The 25861-nt window shown below is 40.7% G+C and overlaps 1 protein-coding gene across 1 annotated transcript in view; it reads right to left on the reverse strand.

Annotated features, from left to right (window-relative positions):
• Nucleotides 1-480: 480 nt before the first annotated feature.
• The window catches only part of LOC143998074 (1,25-dihydroxyvitamin D(3) 24-hydroxylase, mitochondrial-like), an 89157-nt gene continuing 63776 nt past the window's right edge, over nucleotides 481-25861 (reverse strand). The window contains exons 7-12 of the mRNA XM_077493833.1: nucleotides 23776-23887; nucleotides 20114-20256; nucleotides 16331-16497; nucleotides 11942-12020; nucleotides 5186-5383; nucleotides 481-915 (exon numbers count right to left, since the gene is read on the reverse strand). Of these exons, the coding sequence (XP_077349959.1) occupies nucleotides 805-915; nucleotides 5186-5383; nucleotides 11942-12020; nucleotides 16331-16497; nucleotides 20114-20256; nucleotides 23776-23887 (810 nt within the window). The 3' untranslated portion in view covers nucleotides 481-804. The remainder of the gene's footprint in view (nucleotides 916-5185; nucleotides 5384-11941; nucleotides 12021-16330; nucleotides 16498-20113; nucleotides 20257-23775; nucleotides 23888-25861) is intronic.

The raw sequence follows: 25861 nt of genomic DNA on the forward strand, positions 1-25861 counted from the left end.
GCCCGGCTGCCGACTGAGGGGAAGATGGCCCCTGCTCAGCTCCATGACATGGGAGGGCGGAAGTGACATCAAACGTCACTTCCACCCATAGCCCTTAAAGGAAAATTTAATACATTTTTTATTGAATTTTAGCACATTTGAAGCGTGACATGTTGGGTAACAATTTACTCGGCGTAACACTATCTTTCACAATATAAAAAAATTGGGCTACTGTTGTTTTTTTTTATTATTATTGAAAAAAAGTGTATTTTTTCCCCAAAAAGTGTGCTTGCAATACCGATGCGCAAATACGGCGTGACAAAGTATTGCAACAACCGCTATTTTATTCTCTAGGGTGTTCGAAAAATAATAATAATAATATTATATAGATATATATATATATATATATATATATATAGAGATATATATATATATATAGATAGATAGATAGATAGATAGATAGATAAAAAGTTTGGGGGCTCCAAGTAATTTTCTAGCAAAAAAATTATTTTAACTTGTAAACAACAAGTGTACAAAAGAGGCTCTGGGCTGAAATGGTTAATAATAAGTAAAATTCAAATACATATAACACATATCTATCTATAAGATAACAAAACACAGTAAACATTTTGGCAATATTAAAAAACAATCTATCGAACAAAACAAAATGTTATCTGTAAGCAGAGTTATATCAAACATTTTTATCATAATCTTATTTAAAAAGATCAGAATGTTATATACTAATAAATTGAATCATTACACATTTTTAAAGAAATATCAAGAATAGCATAAGGCATATTACTAAAATATGAACCGTAGGAGTTTCTATCGCTTCTTCAAAGATACAGGCAGTTGACGTGATGGAATCATGAGACCTGAGATAATGCCTTTGCAAGGTTCACTGTCAGTTGCACATATGTAAAAGTTTTGGATTATCTAGAAAAACAAGTAAAAAATGAAAAATTAATAACTTTACCTTAAAATGGATACCACATTAAATATTAGTCTTCAAAACAACTGTATCTCTAGATGACTTTTCCTCAACTTAAGTACACGTTTCCATATGGCCATATTTATAAGGGCCCACTAACACCACCTCATGCAGTAGTATGTAGTAAACTTGCATGTTACCACAAAGCATGGTAATATACATTACTTGTGTTGGTACAATGCAGTGCCATTCAAATGCACCTGACGCATCTCCACAATACACTACAGTGCATGACAACACACAACGGAGTGCAATGCAGTGTGATGTGAAAAATAAAGCCTGCGCTATTGTTTCAAGCATTAAGGTGCATTGCAACCCATTAATTTCGAATGGGTTGCCGAACACAGCATGCTGCAATGCGCCTTAACGCACACATTTTCATATAGTGTTTTGTGAACAAGTCACATAGAATTCATGAGTACATTTGCTGCACGTTCACTGTACATTCACCCAGCTCTTTCACTCAGAAATAAAATCTATTTAGTGGGATAAAAATGCATATTGTAACATTCACTTTATTTTAAAAGAGTGGATGTCACATTCTCTGCTTATTGGTTGCACATGTTTTAAAATAAAATCTTTCAGGCTGGAAAGGGGAATGGCCACCAGTGAGGAGAATTGAATCTGTGTTTTATCCCCCATTTTAGCCATTGGAATGATGGTATATCCATGGCAAGAGAACAAAAAGTGTGTGCCCCCCCCCCCCAAAAAAGGGGGGTACCATCAGTGGCAAATTAACCCTCAATGAGGACAAGTAACTTGTTAGGTAACAGTAAAAAGAAATCACATAAATACAGTTAAAAAAAAAACATTAATGTTCTTAATTTTAATAATATGTACTCTATCAGGTTCCAATGTTATTCTCTGATGCAAGGTCCCAAAGCAGGAAGCACCACCTCCTGGTTCTGCACTTCTCAAGTGTGGAAATTCAGCAAAGCAATTTAAGATCATTATGACTGTGGAGAGCTTTCTGTAACATCAGTGACTGCAAATCAAATATTAATTCAATTCTTTGTAATTATATCCTCGCAGAATGATGGAACTTTTGCCACCTTTTTTTGAATTGCTAAATTGAAGGAAACCCTCCAGGGCACATTTTTAGTTTCTACTGGGACACAGAAGGCAAATCCTAGTTTAAATAAGCACACTTTTTAATTTGCAACTGTTGGGGAGAAGGTTGAGACACAAAATCCCTCTTCCTGAAATCGTCTCCTAAGATCTAAGGCTGGATTCACACCTATGCAGTTTTAGTGCTTTTTGCATTTTGCAGATTTACACTACAAAAAGTGGTCCATAGGAAACCATGTTAAATGGACTGTAGTCCAAATCTACAAAATGCAAAAAACTAAAACTGCATAGGTGTGAATCAAGCCCAAGAGTATAGAAGAACCAAGTGGGATTGGTTTACTAAAACAGAAGAGTGCACAATCTGGTGCAGCTGTGCATGGTAGTCAATTGTCTTCTAACTTCAGCTTGTTTAATTAAAGTAGAACTATAGGCAACACTTTTTTTTTTCATTTTGGATAGAGCAAGAGAGCCTGTCAGAATTGTTTTCGCCATCTGTGTGCCATTGTAGGGATTTATTTTCACTTCCTATCCCACAGCCAAAAAGGAAGTATGAGGAAATCCCTGAAAATTAATGGAATTTCTTGAGGACCCCCAGGTCCCCACAATTAGTGTCTCCATTGGAAGATTCCCCATCTATTACTTTTCTGGGGACAACCCAAAATGTATGATTTTCTTTAACTCTCATATTCAATGATAACGGTAGACGACACCAATAAAGAGGGTGAATCTCCTTAACAGGGGCACAAACAGCAATAAAAACTGACAAGCATTCTAATACCTGTTCACATTATCCAAAACTAAGAAAAACATTTTGCCTTTACTTATACTTTAAACTTTAACCCAAAGAACAAAATAAAACTGGAAGCTATGCAGAGATGCATCAAATGTTGCATTCTCCAGATTTTGTAAATCAACCCCAATGTCTGCTTGCATAATAATGTGTTCAGAGCAGTACTATCATGGAGTTTGATAGACCCATTGGGGGTTATTTACAAAATCCACTTTGGACTGCATTGGAAGTGCAGGCGCTCTAAATCTAAGGGGTAGAGCCAAAATGAGTTGAAGCTCTGCTGATTTTATCATCCAATCATGTGCAAGCTAAAATGCTGTTTTTTATTATCCTTGCATGTACCCTTCAGATCTACAGCGACTTTACTTCCAAGTGCACTTGTAGTGCAAAATGGATTTTCCTTTAGTAGATAACCCCCACTGTGTCACCAGGAGTAACAGCAAGCTAACAGGTAGTACAGACACTGAAGTGATAAAATTTACAGGGGGAAATTGCCCAGACAGATGGTCCAAGGAAACAGCAGACAAGCAGAAACAAGGCAGGAGTACAGACAGCAGTCAACAAGTCTATTTAAAGTGATCATGTTACTACAGGGTCACTTGTACTCAAAGAACCCCCTGTAATAAATAGATCATGATCTATACTTACCTTTCCAGTGGCCTGTGTGTTAAAAAGAGGCAATTTCACTTCTCCCCAAGCCACAGAAGGTATTCCTTATATCAGTTTATGTACAATACCTCCTACATGCCACGGTTCCTCGCAATGGCTCATGAGTCACTACAAAACCACAGCATGGAAAGCGCAGTATGCCCGCTGTGGCTGGGGAGATACAAAGCGATAGCATTGCAACACAGCAGCTATATGAAAGGTAAGGATAGAGCCTGTTCTTTTACTGGGGGATTTTGAGTACAAGTGACATTGTGATGACATGGTAACATTTCTGATTGGCGCATGTGCAACCTGGGGTGGTAATCAATGACCTTCTTTTAGGGCAAACTTATCTTAACCTCCCTGGCGGTATGATTATTTCAGAATTTAGGTGCTGAAAGCGGTACCATTATTTTGCATGTAAATTTGGTGTTTTATAATGTAGGCCTGTAATTCTTAGAAATAATTCACTTAAATCTGTCCAAACAAGAGTCTAATAGACATCCCGGGTATGATAAAATGTGAAATATGAAATCAAAAATTATAATATGTTATATATATATATATATATATATATATATATATATAAAATTATAACAAATAATATAATAATATTAAAAATTATTCAATAATGTAATCAAATCAAAAACACGGAAATATGCTGAGTTGCAGAATTGTCACTGTCATTACTTTTAGTGGTTGATGACGAATTTCCCCACAAATTACGATCGCTCAATTCTGCGGGTGATTCTAATTTATTATTGCTGTTTTCTAGCTGGTCTATAACCACTTTTGATGTAAACTGACATTTTTTGGTTGCTATGGACAATCTCTAGTTTCCAGGTATAAAGAACAGTATTTATAATATAAAACTGTATGCAGGACACTGGACAAACCACTAGGGACAAAGGGGATGTGTAATTATTTGATACAGTACTATAATCTGTAAGATTACAGTATACTGTATCTATACTGTGTTTTTAACTTTTTGAATTTGGTGCCAAACTCCGTCCCCTTGCGTCGCAAACGCTGTCACAGATCGAGCGAGACACGGCGGCTCGCTGATCACAGCGGGGAGACATCGCTGGATCCAGGGGACAAGGTAAGTAACCCTTACATGGATCCAGTGATGCGATCCCGAGTCTGGCTCAGGAATACCGCTTATAGTAATTAAATCTCACCCCAAGCCAGACTCAGGAATATCGCCAGGGAGGATATAGCATTCCCAAATGCTGAAGTACATGTAGACTATTATAAGTATGGCAGAAAGCTTCCTGCTTGACATGAGTTTACCAGTCTATATACCAGGCTGATACTGTTGGGGAAACTATTTTCAAGAACTGACAATTAGACTGTGTAATAAATTTAAAATGTCTACATCTTGTACTATTTATCAATAGCAACTGTGCATTCACTGAACAGACACACCACATTTTCTCAAAAATGCTTCTACTTTATGTAAAATGTGCAGTGAATCCATCATGATGTGCATCATTTCACCATAAGAGTTTTTTAAATATGTCTCAAAGATACATACTGTACACCCTTTCCTTTAGAACAGAGAAATGTAATGGTGGCACTGGCTACATTCCTTCTACTTATTTAAAATATACACATATAATATATATTTATATACATACTTCATTACTTTTCAAAATTTTTCAGCATCATAATCAATCCTATCACAATTATACTTATATTAGTATTACCCAACACAAAGTCAACTGAAGCTGCAACTCTGCCAAACGTCTTCCAACACACATTCTTTTTCCAACTCCAAAAGGAGTGCTTGCGAATGGGTTAACTGAACCTCTTGGCTTCAACCACCTTTCAGGTTTGTATTCTCGTGCATCAGGAAAGTAATCTTCATTCCATGTCATAGCATGAAAATTAATCATTGTGATAACCTATAAACAATTAAAAATTAAAATAAATGTCATTAAAGAATTCAAAGTTTAAAGTGGGAGAAACATTACATACCAAAATCAAACTAAAAATTAAATAAGTACAGTTTCATAAGTCTAAAAAACAATCTAGGGTGTAGATTTGACAGTGGTCAGACACATGTACATTATACAGCAAACATGCACATTTCAATAGAACCAAGAAACCTGTAGTAAGCAAGTTGCCTGCCCCAGATCTTTTCAAACAGCTATGGTTAAGTTCTATTACAGGTGCCCCCTGGCAGGGAACCCTCACATCTTGAGGGCATATGGCCTAGTATGGTTTAGAGGAGAGGGCTGGGCACCCCACCCCTTACCTTGCCAGCCAGGTTGCATACTTTGATTATGGGTCTGATTGCTGATAATACCTGTTTGTATATTGTATGTACAGGAATACCCCACTTTAAGTACACAATGCGGTTTATTTAGTAAAGCTGGAAAGTGCAAAATCAGGCTCACTTCTGCATAGAAACCAATTAACTTCTAACCCCAGCTTGTTCAATTAAGCTTTGGTAATAAAACCTGGAAGCTTATTGGTTTCTATGCAGAAGTGAGCCTGATTTTGCACTTTCCAGCTTTAGTAAATAAACCTCACTGTGTATTTAAAAGTGGGGTATGCCTATAGTGACTATTATTAATACTTTCTTATATAAAGCTTGTGTATCTATATATGTATGGTTAATGTTATATGCTGGTTGCAGTAGTTCCTCGGCTCCCTATCACTTTAATTGGATTATTGTTTAATTCGCAAGAAGGGAACCCCCTCTGTTCACAGGGGCCCTGTCCTGGGTAGAGGCACTGCCAACTTTTTTTTTATCAAACCCACATTTCCACTTGGTGAAGTTTCTAGTTTTCCTATTTACCTACAGGTTTATCCAATATCCTGTTTGGGGAGGGACATTTCTCATAATTCCTCTAAATGAGTAATCTACTTTGTATATGTCAGTGCTAAAATTCACATCTCCTGGGGAAATAGATTTTACTTTATTTTCAATTGGTAAATGCTGAGCAGGGCAGTGTTACCCCTATGCTATCTTTTCACACCTCCCTGCCTATTGTATAAAAAAAGCAAGTACAGCCCTAATAACTTATTGTCGAACAATGAACACAAAATAATTCAAAACATTGTGGAAAGAAATACCAAATAGTCCCAATAATAAAATTATTCAATTAGTGTCCACATATTTCCCATAGATAAATCTAATAAAGTCCATATAAAGTGAATAATGATAAGCCCAAATCTTCTAATGACCCAAATAAAAACAACAGGTGCTTGAAGTGAATCGGTGTACCCCAGTCAAGAAGAACACATATCAGCTGCTTACCAGATCCCAATGATCATTAAATTCAATAAATGATCACTCACCACTTAAGGGATTCAAAGCTTCCACCTGCAAATGTGCCTCCTTCGCAAACTCAATGCAGGACGGTCAACCACAGAAACTCTCAAAGATAAAAGGATAAGGCTGGCCATACACACACAATTTTCATGTATAATTTTCCTTTTAGATTTAAAAAAAATCATATTATATGAGGTGAAACATTATAAAACATTAGCAATCAGACAGGCCCTTTCACTACATAATTGAAGGTAAATCTAAAGGAAATTGAACAATAAAACTGTATGGCCAGCATAAAAAGCAATCTCTTAGTGTAAAACACTATTGAAAACAGTAATGCCGCGAATACGCGATCGAATTGTCCGGCGTACTTAGTCCGGCAAACAATCCGGCGGATAGTCCGGTGGACTTTCTACCGAACGGACTTGGCCACATACGGACACACAGAAAGTCCGGCGTTTGCTAGCGCGATGATGTACAGCACGTACGACAGGACTAGAAAAAGGAAGTCTAAGACCCTGCATGGCACAATTTGGGCTCCTTCTCCTAATTTCGCGTTAGTAGAAGTTTGGTTAGAGACGATTCGCGCTTTCAGACTTCAGCTTAATTCGTTCATTTTCTGTGGTTCAGGCTGCCCGTGAGGTTTGTATCTGCTTTTCAGTGCGCGTGGATCAGTTTGTACCTGTTCTCCAGCGCTTCTGGTCCGCTTGTTCCTGTTTTTCAAGTCGTTCTTCATAGGTCTGCCTGTTCTTCAGTGTGTTCCGTTAAGCTTGTTTGACCAGCCAACTGTTTTGAAACCATGGAGAATGGACGTACTCGTTCTTGAGTTCGTGCTGTATGGGGGCTTGGTGTTGGGAATCATACTTTGACCCGAGCTCAGTCCATGAACAGGGCGAGGAGAAGTTCATGGACGAAGAATTGGCTGCGCCAGCGTAACCAATTCTCACATATGCCTTTGCTCCATGAGATCCGTGAGAATAATCCTGAGGATTTCAGGAATTATCTCAGGATGACGGAACCCCGTTTTTCACTGTCTGCTGGCTTTGCTGACCCCTTATATCAGCAGGCAGGATACCTGCATGCGGCAAGCCATCACTCCGGAGCAGAGGCTAGTTGCCACGTTGCGCTACTTGGCGACAGGGAGAAGCTTGCTGGACCTCAAGTTCACGATAGGCATCTCCCCCCAGGCTCTGGGGATCATTATCCCAGAGACCTGTTCTGCCATTATTCGGGTCCTGCAGAAGGAATATATGAGGATAAGTTTTATCCTTTAATATTGCATTATATGTATTGTATGTTTGTATTAATTTCATCATGACTTAATATCCATGACAGGAATATGCTGTGAATGTCCCCTTTATATCCATACATGCATTTTTAAAATGTGTTTATTTAAAAAAAAATTCCTTTTGTGTCCCACATGCATATTTGTCTTCACTAACGTCCCCAGCATGCAATCCTGGGCCCATATGCACCCACAGCCTAGCCCCTTTTTAACAATTCATATTGCCAGCTCCATTGTACTGTTTTACCACCCCCACCCTTTTTTAAATGTCTTCAGGTGTAATGTGTGATCTACTAATTAATTAGCCCCCCCCCACCCTTTTTTAAATGTCTTCAGGTGTAATGTGTGATCTACTAATTAATTAGCCCCCCCAACCCTTTTTTAAATGTCTTCAGGTGTAATGTGTGATCTACTAATTAATTAGCCCCCCCCCCACCCTTTTTTAAATGTCTTCAGGTGTAATGTGTGATCTACTAATTAATTAGCCCCCCCAACCCTTTTTTAAATGTCTTCAGGTGTAATGTGTGATCTACTAATTAATTAGCCCCCCCACCCCTTTTTAAATGTCTTCATGTGTAATGTGTGATCTACTAATTAACTAGTCCCCCCACCCTTTTTTAAATGACTTCAGGTGTAATGTGTGATCTACTAATTAATTAGACCCCACCTCACACTCACCCACATAAATTATGTTCCATGGGCCATCAGAGGGGTGAGTAATCTGAGAATTGGGCCTTATCTTAGATTTTTGTAAAGACGACTTTTCAAATATGTTTTACTGATGTTACAAAATGTTTTATGGTTTAATTTGTTAGGAATTGTTTTGATTTAAGGAATAATTATCTTTTTTTCTCTGTTTGACTCCCCAGTTTCCTTCCATGCCACAGGAATGGCAGACTGTGACTTCCCAGTTCGCTGCTCATTGGGACTTTCCCAACTGTGGAGGGGCGATCGACGGGAAACATGTGCGGATTGTGCCCCCACCCCATTCGGGGTCTTACTACTGGAATTACAAGGGGTTCCATAGTGTGGTGTTAATGGCAGTGGTGTCGGCACAATATGACTTTATCTACGCGGATGTAGGGAAGAACGGCCGGATGTCAGACGGAGGAGTGTTTAAGCAGAGGGAGTTCTGCCACCGTCTCCTGACTGGTGGCCTGGGCTTGCCACCAGATGCTGATAATGTGGAGGGTCTAACTTTTGTATTCATCACTGATGAAGCGCTCGGTCTGGGTGACCATTTGATGAAGCCGTTCCCACAAAGGACCCTCACCCCGGAGAGAAGGGTTTTTAATTACCGGATGGCCAGAGCAAGAAGGGTTGTGGAGAATGCCTTTGGGATTATGGCCAGCCGGTTCCGTCTGTTTTTGTCCTCAATAAACCTGGCAGAGTACAAACTGAACCATGTCATTCTCTGCTGCTGCATTCTCCATAACTTTTTACCAAGACATTCAGGAACATATTACCTGCAAACAATTGGGCCTGAGGCCGGATAAACACCAGAACTCACAGGCCTGGATCCTGCCCATCCTGGCTCGGCCCCCCAAACAGCACGTGAGGTGCGTGAACAATATGTCACCTATTTTAATGGTAGGGGGGCCATTCCAATGCCAGCTGAGCAATAAAGATTTACTTTTGTTCAAAAAGAAATTGTCTGATCAAATCTTTCTGTTTTCTTCTTGTTTGCTTTTCTTTGTGGCTGTCTCCTAGGTTCTCCTAGTTCATGGATATGCAATTAGCGGACCTCCAGCTGTTGCAAAACTACAAGTCCATCATGCCTCTGGGTCTCATGCTTGTGGCTGTCAGAGTCTTGGTATGCTTCATGGGACTTGTAGTTCTGCAACAGCTGGATTTCCACTAATTGCATATTCCTGTCCTAGTGCATTTGTAGTGAAAAGTGGTTTTCCCTTTAGTAAATAAGCCCCTTTTTGTCACTGAAAACACAAAATTACTTCCCAAACTGGTATTGAGTATTGAAAGAAGACACTTTAGCTAGCTATCTATCTATCATTACATAGTCTGGTTTAAAAAAAGCCACAAGTCCATCTAGTTCAACCCCCCCCCCCCCCCCCAAAACAAATCAATTTAAAATAACAATAATAATATTAGTTCCAAAAATATATATTTAAAACAAACAAGAATAATCATAAGAATAATAAACCTAAGAGTATTAGCAAAAAATAATAAAAATTATAATATATAAAAAAAAAAAATTCTATCTATCTATCTATCTATCTAATTGTAATATTAATCATAAGATGAGGATGAATAAAGGAATAAAGACGTTTGGGATAACGCTGTGTGAATATAAGCAGCAAAGCAACTTCATTCTTCTAGCATTATGAAGAAGAAAAGAATGCGCTTTATTAAAAGATCACAAAATTAGCAGCATGACCAATGTGCTAGCTTCAATACGAACGCTAGTTTTACCAGACGGAGCGCTTCCGTCCTATACATGCTTTCTGAGCATGCGTCATTCTTAGTCCGCCGGACTAGCATACTCACGAACGTATTGTCCGCTGAAACCCACACACGATCGGATTGTCTGGTGAAATGCGGTCCGCCGGACAATTCGATCATGTGTATGCGGCATTAGATTCACTTCAAACACTTTGGTGTTTTTATTTGGAGTGATTTGAAGTATTTGGCTTATCACTATTCAATTTATACAGACTTTATTAGATTTCTCTATGGGAAATATGGACAATAATTTTAGTATTGGGATTATTTTGTATTTCTTGCCACAATTTTGTTTTAATTATTTTGTGTTCAACAATAATATTATATCTCTTTTATATACAACTGGTGGGTTTGGTATCATGAACTTTTAGTGCTTGTTGCAAGCTTGTAGGATCAACCGGATCACTATTTTTTTTTTTTAACTCCTTGCCTATTAACCCAGAAAAAAAAAAAATATTGGACATATTCAGCTCCCATTGGCTTTATACTGGTCTGGGTTCGGCATCCGAACATCTTTGAAGTGTGCAAAACCCCTGCTGAACCAAACCCAGGGCAGTATGGTTTACCACTATACAAAAATAATAAACAGCCAATTACAGTGAAAAGAAAAACTGTACACACGGTCAGAGATTTCGACAACCAAATCCGTTGGATTTTGTCCGTCGGATTTTGTCCGAAACTGTTGCATACACAGGGTCGGACTAGGTTGTCGAAAAATCTGATCATTCAGAACGTGATGACGTAATTTTGTTACAATGGGACTACATTCAGGCTAGTAGCCAATAGCTTTGATGTAGGAATTTGATCTGAGCATCCGTGTCACTTGGTCCGATCAAAATTCTCTACACATGATCGGAGTATGTCCGATCGAACCAGTTGGTCGGGAAATATTTCCAACATGTTGGAAAATTGGGTCCGATGGATATTCCGACGGAAACAGTCCGATGCATACCACACACAGTCGGATTATCCGACGACACGGTCCGATAGGACACATTACGACGGATTCTCCGACCGTGTGTACAAGGGCATAGACTCCTGCAACAGATGGTATGGCCTCCAGAAACTCTTAACATCATTGAGCAAGTCTGAGATTGCTTTCAAAGGAAAAAGGAAATAAAAAGTCAAGGTTTGCAGTGAAAGAATGTGATGGTTTTCTAGATACCAATCAAATAGTTTTAAAAACTGCATGCTAAATTTATTTTATTTTTTTCGAGGGTTGCTCACACTAAATATTGTTTTTTTTTATTTATTTTTTGTTTACTATACCTGTATACTTTTTTGGACTTGTCTTGATTAGCAAACACTATTTACAATATTTTATTAAAAGTATTCCTGCTTAACAGCAATTTTTACAAGTACTTAAAATGCACATGTGCCTTTTTGCAATGGCTATGTGAATGACTGAAACATTTAGATTACATAAAAAATACTTACACCTCTTGGAATTACATATCCACCAAGGTTTGTGTCCTCCTCCATTGTTCGACTGGTAAAAGGCACTGTAGGTGTTAGTCTACAATAAAATGATATATATTACTCTTAAATGATCCTGAACTACAATACTTTTTTTTTTTTTTTTTTTTTTTTAAACACATTTTAGTTTTCAGTGTATACTTTTTTTGCTTTAATTTACAAAAAGGAAACATGGGGAGAGGTAACTAACCTCAGCCGGACTTTTAACGGTATCAGATATTACATGTAATAAGGAAAATCAGATAGTAATCACTCAAGAAGAGTTTTAACCACTTCAATACCGGGCACTTAAACACCTTCCTGCCCAGACCAATTTTAAGCTTTCAGCACTGTCGCACTTTGAATGACAATTGCGCGGTCATGCTATACTGTACCCAAATTAATTTTTTATCATTTTTTCCCACAAATAGAGCTTTCTTTTGGTGGTATTTGATCACCTCTGCGGTTTTTATTTTTTGCTAAACAAATAAAATAATACCGAAAATTTTGAAAACAAAATTTTTTTTTTGTTTCAGTTTCAAAACTTTGTAAATAAGTACATTTTCTCCTTCACTGATGGGCACTGATGGGGATACACTGATGGGCAATGATAAGGCGGCACTGATGGGCACCGATGAGGTGGCACCAATGAAGTGGCACTGATGAGGTGGCATTGATGGACACTGATATGTGGCACTGATGGGCACTGATAGGCGGCACTGATGGGCGACACGGATGGGCACTGATAGGTGGCACAAATTGGCACTGATAGCTGGCATGGGTGTGTATGGATAGGCGGCACAGGTGGGCATGGGTAGTCGGCACAGGTGGGCATTGGTAGGCAGCACAGGTGGGCATGGGTAGGCGGCACAGGTGGGCATGGGTAGGGGGCACAGGTGGGCATGGATGGGCACTGATAGGTGGCATGGATGGGCACTGATAGGCGGCATTGTATTATAATATACTGTACTAATGGATGCCAATCAGTGCCAAACAATGCATGCCAATCAGTGATGCTGATTGTGAGCACTGATTGGCATCCATTATGGGCACTGATTGGCATCCATTGTGGCACTGACTGGAATCCCTGGTGGTCTAGGGTGGCATACCTTATCCTGGGCATCCCTGGTGGTCTGGTGGCGTCCCTGGTGGTCCAGTGTGGGCATCCTCGGGGGGCTGTGCTGATAATCGATCAGCACAGGCCCCCCCTGTCAGAGGAGCAGCCGATCGGCTCTCCTCTACTCGCGCGTGAGGAAAAGCCGATCACCGGCTATTCCTATTTACACTGTGATCAGCCGTGATTGGACACGGCTGATCACATGGTAAAGAGTCTCCGTCGGAGACTCTTTACCGAGATCGTAGTTGCGGGGTGTCAGACTGACACCCTGCAACAACGATCGCCGCGATGCGCGCCCCCGGGGGCGCGCAGCAGCTCATAATCCTGAGGACGTCATATGACGGCCGATCAGGATTATGAAACCACTTTGCCGCCGTCAATTTGTAATAGGGCGGGCGGCAAGTGGTTAAATAAAAAAGATTCATAGAAATTTATTATACAAAAAAATAACAGATTTTGCTAAAACAACACTATCAAAACAGATACAAATCCATACAATACATAGAGATCTTGAAGAATCATTTGTGAACTCAGTCAATGTAATATGGTGCTCAACATGTTTCACTCATGGGCGAGTTTCTTCAGGAGCTTTGAATAACATTCACAAGTATAATACCACTGTATGTTCACAGAATAAGTCAATCAAAATAATCCCGTATTGCAAAAAATGAAGAGCCTCAATGGTGGATGGGGGGCATCTGGGCTATGTGTGCTTGCAGGAAAATGCTTCAGAATAGCAGTCTGATAGGATCGAATTTAATAGCTGAGCCCATACATAGGGGTCAGGAGCTGCCGTAGCTAGTCTGCGGTTTCCAAAGTAGAAAGGAAAGGTATCCTCCTAACCACTCAGATACAAGGTAGAGTTGACTTCATATTGCACTAAGGCATGTCAAGTCTAGTTGTACGAACGTATGGACCTTGCATGCACACAGTCCAAATGATCTCTATGTATTGTATGGATTTGTATCTGTTTTGATAGTGTTGTTTTAGCAAAATCTGTTATTTTTTTGTATAATACATTTCTATGAATCTTTTTTATTTAAAACTCTTCTTGAGTGATTACTATCTGATTTTCCTTATTACATGTAATGTCTGATACCGTTAAAAGTCCCGCTGAGGTTAGTTACCTCTCCCCATGTTTCCTTTTTGTAAATTAAATATTTGGGATGTGGTATCATTTTGTTTGGGTGGCTTCACTTCATCCTTTAAATTGTATTGCTTTAAGCTGCCAAATGGTAACACTGACCCATAAAACCTTTTAAGACACTTAAAGTGGAGGGCCACCCTGAAAACGAAAAAATATTAAAAATTACAAAAAAATATAAAAAAAAAAAAATGAAAAAAAATTTTTTTTTTTTACTTACCAGAAATGCCTGTTGCTAGGCACTTTCTCCTAATCTTCCTCTTCCTCCTCCGCGGAGATCTTGTGTCTTCTCCCTTCGTCGCGGCGTCTTCTGGGTAATGAGTCGCGCTGTGTTCTGGGAACTGTGTGTTCCAGAACACAGCGCGTCCCATTCAGAAAGCGCTGCGGGACTCGCGCATGCGCAGTAGCTGCGGGACTCGCGCATGCGCAGTAGGAAACGGGCAGTGAAGCCATCAGGCTCCACTGCCTGTTTCCCTTACAACGAATGGCGGCGCCGGGACCCGAGAGCCGAGGGACGGGTCGGCCTCGGGCGGCCGACATCGCGGGCGCCCTGGACAGGTGAGTGTGTTTATTAAGTCAGCAGCTGCAGTGTTTGCAGCTGCTGACTTTTTTTTTTTTTTTTTTTTTTAACGGACCTCCTCTTTAACTAAAATATTCTAGAATTCTCAGATTCTGCAATGTTTGACAATCAACTGTAAGTAACATGAGTGCCCTGGAATTAGAATTGCTGCCCAGGGATCAGAGAATTTATGTTTTTACCTCATCCTGATACCCTTGAAAGCTTGGGTTTGCATAGCTGTCAATTGCCAAAATAAAATTGCAATGTGTATAGTGTACAGTAGTATAACCAAATTATAAGGTATACAATTCTTAATCCTAGGTCTGCTTTTGCTTGCCCCCACCATTAAAACTCTATTTACTGCAAAAAAAACTTTATTTAAAAAAAAGAGATTCTACAAAAAATATTTAAAAAATATCCTATTCCCAACATTTATAGATTTGGAAAAAAACATAATCAAAAATAGTATCCAAGGAGGCAGTTGTGAGGTGCAGGGATACCACCTACACCTCACAACTGCTTTCTTGGATATTATTTTCTCATTAAAATTCACCTCAGCTCATTGCAGGTGTGCATTTTCATGAGATTTTGAGTACCCAGGGGACAGTGAGGTGCAGTGATGTCACCCGTGCCTCCAGGAAGCTAGGACCAAAGTGAGAATCTTAATTTTTTTTATACCTTTTTATTTTTAAAGAGTTTTTTTGCAGCTATGTTTTGGTCAGCAGTAAGGTAGACCTTAAATTTTGCATGCATGAAGGTCACATACTTTAAAATCACAGCTACTGTGTTTGTGTTGCCTTAATAAAACAGGCTATCAATCACTTATACCTGTTCAAAGATGTGGTTAACACATCCAAACATTTAAATGGCATTTAAATTAATTCCCCCAACTAACAGTCTTGCTAACAATATGACCTCCTACAGTGGTTTAACAAAAGAAAAAATAGAGAAGGAAAACATCATACTGTTTTTAACCTCCCCTGATGCCTTTAACAATTCATTATATTCTCAATATATTAGAAATTTGATTGTCAGTTACTTGTGTAAATAAAAAAAATATTTAATGGCATCAAGCATTATTTTTTACAATTCAAACAAAAATTGGAAGACTGTATATAGGACCTGTAATCTAGGAACAAATACTTCTACTATTATTAGGTATGAGGAAAAATTAAAGATTTAATTTCCCTAAAATGTTAGCAGAAATATAAAGATTTTGAAAAATAAAATTCACCATTTTGGTGAATTGTAGCTGTTTTGAAGAAATATATTATAGTTAATGGGGAATGCAAAATTTAAGTGGGCTTTGCTGTTTTTTTTTATGGGTACAACAGGTTTCTGATGGACAGGGAAGCTCCATTCGACTATCCTGGGGCTTTTCTTTTGTAAAATAGATACATGAATAAATACAAATAAAAATAAAATAAAAGACCCCTCATTCCTCAAGGAAATCACTTTTGTTTGCATCACTCTGCTCAGCAACTACCACTACTACTACCACTGATAACCATGATAAAATAAACAGTAATATTTTGTAAAAATAATAACAACCTCATTGATTCTTTAATGCAAGCCTTCAGATATGGCATCTTTTGTAAATGATCAGCAGATGGTGACTGGCCTGGTGGTAGAACCGCTCGGATTTCATCTAGAACTTTTTCCTGCACATCGCCGTGTCTTGATAAATTGTATATTAACCATAATAGGGAATTTGCTGTCTAAATTTAAAAAAAAACAATAACACATTAGGCCACATTGTATCTAAAGCTTAGATCCATTTATATTGTATTATTGCTTCTTGTGTTGCAGTGCAAAAATAATGTTCACACATACAGTATTTTACAATAGTGCAGTAGTTCCTCTAATGATATTATGGATGAATGAAATTAAGAATTATTATATTTCTGGGTCCAGTGGCGCCACATCCAGTCCGCCAAGGCTGCACATCTGGGTTTTGGTTTTCAATACTACTTTGATACTTGTATAGCAAGTGAGTGCATTTTGACCATTTTTCCATATTTTTTTTTTTTTTATAAAATGGTATTCTGCTATGTTGGGTTCCTCTGTTCTTGATGTATATTGAGCAAAAATTCCCTGATGGTGGCATTTTGTATTGATGGTGGGAGACAAAGAATAGCAGCTGCCGGAGAGTACAGACAGAACCATTTCTTATGACCTGAGGGGATGTGGAATACGCAAAGCTGTTAGGATTCTTATGCCACATACACACGACCGGACTTTCCAGCAGACTAGGTCCAACGGTCTTCCAGACAGACTTTCGGCAGAGTTCCGATGGACTTTCCAAATGAATGGACGCACTTGGCCACACAGGAACAGACTAAGTTTGTTCGTTTTGAACGTGATGACATAAGCGGGACTAAACAAGGAAGTTCAATAGCCAGTAGCCAATAGCTTCTTTTGCGTCCGTCGTACCAGCACACAGACAAATGGTTTTCCCGATTTTAGTTCGGCAGAATTGAGTCCCTCGGATAGATATGAAACATGTTCTATTTCTAGGTCCATCACATTTATTTTACGGAAAATGATCAGACTAGCCCACACACGATCGGATTGTCCGACAGACTAATCCATTCAGACCTAGTCTGCCGGAAAGTCCGGTCGTGTTTACGTGGCATTATAGCTGTAGAGCTAAAGAGTCAAAATCCTCTGGTGAATGAAGAGGTACTTGAGGGGGGGGGGGGGGGGGCACTGATTTGCACAAATAAAGTGGATGTAAAGAGGAAACTGTGGATCCGTAAGATTCACAAGTGAAGCAAAGAGCACGTTTGTTCACTTTTGCTAGTGTTTTTGATTTCTCTCACAAATAATTGAACACTTTTCAGTATGAATTTGGTGAATGTGCACAAAGGGAAAGGAATTAATTTATCAAGGACGTTTTGTTTGAGCACATAACACTTTTAATTATTTTATGATTGAAGCACAATTTATGTGTACTTATGATTATTGAAATTCTGTTTACATTTTATGTATACTAAGAAGGGGACAGCGCTGTGATTCATTGTTTTAAGCTGCAAAAGCAGCAGTTCAATTGTAGTTTAGATGCATGGGGAATTTCTTTATTTTATTATTTCTTTCACAAAAAATAAAAAGTAGAATAAAAAAATAAAATAAAAATCAACAATACACACTGATGGCCAAAATGCACACAGAACAAAAGGAATGATGAACATATGTACAGAAAAAAAGTAAAAAAAAGAATACAATGAAGAAAACGCAATAGGCTCTGGTATTTTGATGCGAGTTCATATAAAGTAGTGAGAGTACACAAACATTTGAGGGGCTCACTGGCTCATGTTAGGCTGCTCAGAAAAGAGAAAGTTACCCTCCTGTGGGTACCCCAACAGGCTACCAGAAAAAAAATGAATGAATGGAAGGTGCGTCAGACCAAAAGATAAATGAAGTCAAGGTATTTTGATACTTGCCAGGTATTGCTGGCCAGAAATTCTCCTGAGCAATTAGCTTCCCTGCACATATTCACACAGGAAAGCCCCACTTTGAGTTCATTCAGCCTGGGTTCACACATATGCTAACACAGACATTGCATGTGATGTGCACCCGCATTGCTGTGTCAATCACATGCGATGTCTGTGCAATGCAAGTTCAGCCATACAGTTTGTATGGCTGAACTCGCATTGGATTCACACAAAAAAGGTGCATGGTCTTTTTTTTTTTCATGCACTGGAATCGGATCGCATGGGTGTTCACACCCATACGGTCCAATTCCTGTCTGAATTCACAGTTCGCACTGTATAACAATAACTTTGTATTGACACCTGCAGCAGTTCACAGAGGGCAGTGTGAACTGCCTGTGGGGTAGATGTGATGCGGGAACTGGCACTGGAATCACGATGGTTCCCACGTCACAATAGTGTGAACTCATGCTAAATGTTCTCATTTTATATTTCGATGTTTTTATTAGAGTTTTCATAAACGAGTAGACAGGAACACAAATAAAAGATAACATTGATGCCTTCTGTTACACCGACTGACAAATATAAGTTAAATATTTTAATGGTTTAGGGCCACATTTCAATAAATTGCAATGATCTAATAAATAGGTTATTGCCCCTCCCCCAGACACCCCAATTGGAAACACACTGCATCATGAGGAGAAGGAGAACAATATCATCAAATTATCAGTTGCTTTCAAAAAGCATAGAAGAAGTTTAGCCTAGATAGGTAAAATCATAGTAACAGCATAAAATGTAGGTCATATTGTAAAGCAAGTGGGCAGTAAACTAAACTATTGAGAAAATTAAGAGATATGGGGGTCTGATCCAAGATCGAGCTATCATGATTTTGGCACCCAAGAGTATAAAATGAGTGAGAGTCCGAAGAGATCTGGAACAGTCAAGTGGTCTACTATTCAGTAATGCCATCTCCAGTGTTTTTGGAACAGCCAGACCTGTCACCTTACGCAGCAAACAAAATATCCTGTTCCAAAACCCTCATAGTTGAGCACATTCCCACCAGATGTGGAAGAAAGAACCCGCAACCTCTAAAGCATAGCTGGGATGTGCCTGGGTAAATCTTGGCCAGGTATAAGGGAAGATGGTACCACCTTGTAATAATCTTAACAATTGATTCATTAAGGGAGACATTTGTAATCTCCTTGAAAGACTTCGGAAAATTCAAGAACCAGGAGTCAACTTTCCAACTGACTGAGGTATCCTGTTCCTAGCTGTAGGCATAAGAAGGTTTATCAGAACTCTCCATCAGTGAGGCATAGATCATAGAAAAACCACCCCGTTGATCCATGTAGCCTGAGCACCATTTCTCACATGTAGTTATTCTCGGTAAAGGTTCTTATTTTAACTGAAGCCCTGATAAAGGGGGAATTGTCTGACCCTAAAACATGTTGGCTGTTTTTTAATGCAAACTAATAAATTACTTTAGACTCTTATCTTTTCATCTGGTGCTCTTTCCATTTGTACATGTTTTTTTTCTGGAAACACAAATACACAACAAGAAATTAAATAAACAAAAAAAAAAATCATAAATAAAACTCCTAAAATATCCAGTTTTAAAATGTAAAAAAATATATAGATCTTATTTATTTATTTTTCTTTACAAACAGATTTTTCCTGAGTAGCTCAAAACTGAGATTTGCAGTAATGCCTTGGAACAAGCTATAGCAATATGTGTATGGACTTGTGCCAATTATTATCCAATATTTTCTCTAAAATATTCAATCTGTTAAAAATGACTTTTCGTTTGTATTATGCCTGCCTGACTGCACTTTTTTATTATTATACAACAATATTACCTGACCATATATAGTACATTTAGACAAATAAAATAAAAAAAACTTACAGTTTCTACACCTCCAATCTGCAGTTCAGTAAACAGACCAGATAGCTGTTTCTTGGTGAGGGGATGATTAGAGGAGATTGTGTTAAGTAAATCATTGCTCTGTGCAGGGCTGGATTTGAATCTCTTGTCAATAAAACATTTTGCTGGTTAAAAAAAAAAAGGAGGGATAAATTAGACAAGTTCACATCTGGGTTTAGTGAATTTGAATCTTTAAAATTAATGCATTTTTTTCTTACTTCATTATTATACCCCGTAAATCATAATATTTGTATACATTTTATACAATACAAATAATTTTGTTTGAATACTGTATATTATTTCTTGGATCACATCTTCTACTTTTTAATAAATATTTTTTTGGGATTGAATATATGGATTTTCGATTTTTTTGAACACATGCATTTGGAGATATATATATATATATATATATAATTTTTTTGGATTGAATAATTGTTGGACACTTAAAAATAAAATATGTATATATATATACTTTGAGATTGAGAATATATTCACACATCCACTCTTTTATGATCTTTTTCGTATGAATTTGTGATGTGAGGGTGTCCCTAATGATCAACAATTGTTTTTTGCGCAAAGAAACCCTTTGGTTGCGCAGGAAAATTTTGGTGACACACACACACACACACACACATACATATATATATATATATATATATTGGTTCCTGTTTTTGCACTTTATTTTCATATATAGAACACATGTATATTATATATTTAAACGCACATTGGAATTAATGTATAGTATTTGGAGGGAGGTGTTAATTGGTTTCATATGTGCTAATTGTAAGGAGTCCATCATCATTAGATTGCTGAATTTCTTGATTCATTGTGAAATTTCCATAGATTTGCACTGCTGTTATTGTTTTCTTTGATTATCCACTAGTTATTTACTTAGATTGAGCAGCAGCATTCATAATTGAAATCCACAATTAATCATTAATTTCCTTGGCGCTGATTCTCCTTTCCTTCCCGTAATATAAAGGAAGAGACATGGATAGTGGTGACATCATTGTCCAAATATGGCCATGAGGCCATATTTAGGTAATAATGTAAGGTTCAATTCCCCACCCATTTGCTTACATGGCTGGGGATTCTTAGTGGCTGCAATAGCAACCATTGACAGCCGGAAGCTGTTACATTTATCCACACCGAATAGCCTAAATGTAACAGTCAGTGTTCGGTCTAAACTAACTTTTAGACTGGGCACTAAAATCACCCCTACTGTCAATTACAAAGTAAGGCCGCGTACACACGCGCGGACTGTTTGCCCAACCTTGTTCGTCAAACAGTTTCGGCAAACAGTCCGCTCAAAATTTGCATGAGCAGACTTGCCCACACACGAGCGGACTGTTTGACGAACAAGGTTGGGCAAACAGTTCGCTCAACTTTTGAAATGAACGGACTCGCCCACGTAAGGAGGAGGCAAATCCGCCCATTTCGAGCGCGTGTACAGGTAGGCGGGGCCCGCGAAGGAGACGTCGCGGGCTACGCCGCCTGGAATGGGCTTAAAGGGGAACCCCAACGCCGAAAAAAATCGGCGTGGGGGTTCCCCCAAAGTCCACACCAGACCCTTGTCCGAGCACGCTACCCGGCCGGCCAGGAAAGGGGGGCGAGCGAGCACGCCCCCCCTCCTGAGCCGTACCAGGCCACGTGCCCTCAACATGGGGGGTGCCTTGGGGAAGGGGGGGCCGCGCGGCCCCCCCACCCCAAAGCACCTTGTCCCCATGTTGATGAGGACAAGGGCCTCTTCCCGACAACCCTGGCCGTTGGTTGTCGGGGTCTGCGGGCGGGGGGCTTATCGGAATCCGGGAGCCCCCTTTAAGAAGGGGGCCCCCGGATACCGGCCCCCCACCCTATGTGAATGAGTATGGGGTACAATGTACCCCTACCCATTCACCTGTGAAATAAAGTACAAAAAAAAACACAACACAGGGAAAAAATATTTTATTGCACAGCTCCGGGGGTCTTCCGTCTTCGGGGGTCTTGTCGCCGGACTCCTCCGCTATCTGTGTGTAGCTCTTTTACTAGCGGAGGAGTCCGGCTTTCTTCCTCCCCGCCGCCGGCCTCTTCTCCCGACTTCGGGGGTCTTGTCCCCCTCTTCGGTTCTTCTGCCGGGCCACCGCGCCTTCTTGTAGCTCTTTTACAGGCGGTGGCCCGGTCTTCTGTCGCCGCTGTCGTCGTCGTCGCCGCCGCCTTCCGTTCTTGTTCTTCTTCTTGTTCTTCTTCTTCTTCTCCTGGAGATGTTGACTCGACGATCTCTCCGGCCGGAATGCCAGAGCCGCGCTGTGCGGTCACTTATATAGTGACAATGGGGCGGTGTCACATGGTATATGTCACATGGGTTGGTCACATGGTGACCCCGCCCCCTTACGATGTCATAGTCCCCATGTGACATCAACCCATGTGACCAACCCATGTGACATATACCATGTGACACCGCCCCATTGTCACTATATAAGTGACCGCACAGCGCGGCTCTGGCATTCCGGCCGGAGAGATCGTCGAGTCAACATCTCCAGGAGAAGAAGAAGAAGAACAAGAAGAAGAACAAGAACGGAAGGCGGCGGCGGCGGCGACGACGACGACAGCGGCGACAGAAGACCGGGCCACCGCCTGTAAAAGAGCTACAAGAAGGCGCGGTGGCCCGGCAGAAGAACCGAAGAGGGGGACAAGACCCCCGAAGTCGGGAGAAGAGGCCGGCGGCGGGGAGGAAGAAAGCCGGACTCCTCCGCTAGTAAAAGAGCTACACACAGATAGCGGAGGAGTCCGGCGAGAAGACCCCCGAAGACGGAAGACCCCCGGAGCTGTGCAATAAAATATTTTTTCCCTGTGTTGTGTTTTTTTTTGTACTTTATTTCACAGGTGAATGGGTAGGGGTACATTGTACCCCATACTCATTCACATAGGGTGGGGGGCCGGTATCCGGGGGCCCCCTTCTTAAAGGGGGCTCCCGGATTCCGATAAGCCCCCCGCCCGCAGACCCCGACAACCAACGGCCAGGGTTGTCGGGAAGAGGCCCTTGTCCTCATCAACATGGGGACAAGGTGCTTTGGGGTGGGGGGGCCGCGCGGCCCCCCCCTTCCCCAAGGCACCCCCCATGTTGAGGGCACGCGGCCTGGTACGGCTCAGGAGGGGGGGCGCGCTCGCTCGCCCCCCTTTCCTGGCCGGCCGGGTAGCGTGCTCGGACAAGGGTCTGGTGTGGACTTTGGGGGAACCCCCACACCGATTTTTTTCGGCGTTGGGGTTCCCCTTTAAGCCCATTCCAGGCGGCGGAGCCCGCGACGTCTCCTTCGCGGGCCCCGCCTACCTGTACACGCGCTCGAAATGGGCGGACTTTCCGAGCGGGAACAGTCCGCTCATTTCGAAAGTACAGCGGACAAGCCCACACACGGGCGGACTGTTCGCTCAAACACAGTTTCAGCGGACAGTTTTTCGGAATTTCCGAAAGACTTTGTCCGTCCAACTTTCCGCTCAAACTGTCCGCTGAAAGCCCACACACGAGCGGACTGTCCGCCCAAACACTGTTCAGCGGACAAGGTTGGGCGAACAGTCCGCCCGTGTGTACGCGGCCTAACAGGCACATTTAAAAAAAAGATACCTACAATCACGTGTTAGTCCATGTGCAAATTCTGATGAATAAATACCTGTTGAAAATATATAATCCCAAGCTTCTGTATGTTTTTGCCATGATCTTGTGTTAAATTGCTTGTGAATTTCTGCTGAGGTTACAATCAGAGGGCCTAAGTACTGCATCATCTGTGAAAGTAAAAGAATGTGGATATTTAGCGAGCTGATGCCATTTTTACACAGTTAATCTAATGTCATTACATATTCTGTAAACATGTTATCATGCTTCTATTTAAGTGTGCACCTTAAAAGTGTTTTGTCTCAGTGTTTTCAGTGTTTGTGTAATTTGTCATCTGTGGACTTCATGTTCAACTTTTCTTTTCAGTTATCTTGCTGCTTATCAAATTCAGACAACATTGTAAAGGGGATTTGCAACAACCTATTAAGGAGTAATACACGCCACAGTGGAAAGAAAAATACGATTTTTATATACAGCTTACCTGTAAAATCCTTTTCTTGAGAGGACATCACGGGACACAGGAGCTCATTACATAGTGGGTTATATAGTCACCTCTGGTGATTGGACATTGGTTAACCCCAATTAAGGAGAATTCCTCCCCTATATAACCCCTCCCATATGGGAGGCACCTCAGTTTTGTAGCAAAGCAATAGGAAACCACGTAAAACCCAAGAGGGGCGGGAGCCCTGTGTCCCATGATGTACTCTCAAGAAAAGGATTTTACAGGTAAGCTGTATATAAAAATCCTATTTTCTTGATCATACATCACGGGACACAGGAGCTCATTACATAGTGGGATGTCTCAAAGCAATGCTCAGATTGAGGGGAGGGAGACACAGATCATAATTATAGACCGCCATGGGTCGGAGGACCTAAACTGCAGCCTGCAGTACACTGCGCCCAAAGGCGATATCCTCTTGCCCTCTGACATCCACCTGATAGAATCTGGTGAATGTGTGGACTGATGATCAAGTTGCAGCCTTACAGATCTGAGCCAGGGAGGCCTGGTGATGCACTGCCCAAGAAGCACTTACAGCCCTAGTAGAGTGCGCTTTCACTTGAAAAGGAGGGATTTCCCTCTAACACTATAGGCCTGAGAAATAATCGGTCTAATCCACCTTAAAAGAGTGGATTTTGATGCCACCTGGCCCTTCCTAGGGCCTTCTGGCAAAATAAATAAGCAATCAGTTTTCCTTATCTGAGCGATTGCTTGAAGATAGATACTGATTGCCCTAACCACATCCAAAATGTGCAAAGATTCTTCTTCTGCGGACTGTGGGTCTGGAAAAAAGGATGGTAGGATTACATCTTGATTCAAATGGAATCCCGAAACCACCTTAGGTAGAAAGGACCTGTTGGGGCGCATGACCACCCGGTCCTTATGAACAATTAGATACGGCTCTTTGCTGGAGAGAGCTGGTAGTTCTGACACTCTTCTAGCCGTGGAAATGGTTACCAAAAAAACAAATTTTTGGTCAAAAGAACTAATGAAGCCAGATGCAAAGGTTCAAAAGGTTGCCCCTGCAAAGCCGAGAGAACCAAATTTAGATCCCATGGGCATACCGGAGGTTTGACTGGCGGCCTTATCCGCATAGCCCCCTGGATGAAAGCCCACACCAGGGAATGCGATGCAAGTGGCTTCTGAAAAAATACTGACAAGGCCGAAATCTGCACCTTGATAGTGCTTACGGCCAAATTCATTTCTAGGCCTGACTGGAGAAAGGCCAAGATCCTGCTAATGACATACTTTCTAGGATGCCATTCCCTGAGTTCACACCAGGAAACATATGCCCTCCAGATTTTGTAGTAAATAAGCCTGGAGGCCGGCTTTCTGGCATTAACCAGAGTAGAAAGGACTGGCCTTGAAAGCCCACGGTCTCTGAGAATGTGGGTTTCAGCAGCCAAACCATCAAATTCAGACTGTGTAAAGCAGGATGGTAGATTGGACCCTGTGAGAGCAGATCTGTCCGGAGAGGGAGGATCCATGGCCTGCCTACTGCCAACTTCATGATCTCTGCGTACCATGGTCGCCTGGGCCAAGCCGGGGCTACCAAAAGGACCGACTTTGTTTCCCTCTTGACTCTTCCCAGGAACCGCGACAGAAGCGGGCACGGGGGGAAGGCATAAATCAGATTGTACTGATC

The sequence above is a fragment of the Lithobates pipiens genome, unplaced genomic scaffold, assembly GCF_037356315.1.
Source record: "Lithobates pipiens isolate NorthernLeopardFrog02 unplaced genomic scaffold, aLitPip1_a1.2 Scaffold_19, whole genome shotgun sequence".
Taxonomy (NCBI): Eukaryota; Metazoa; Chordata; class Amphibia; order Anura; family Ranidae; genus Lithobates; species Lithobates pipiens.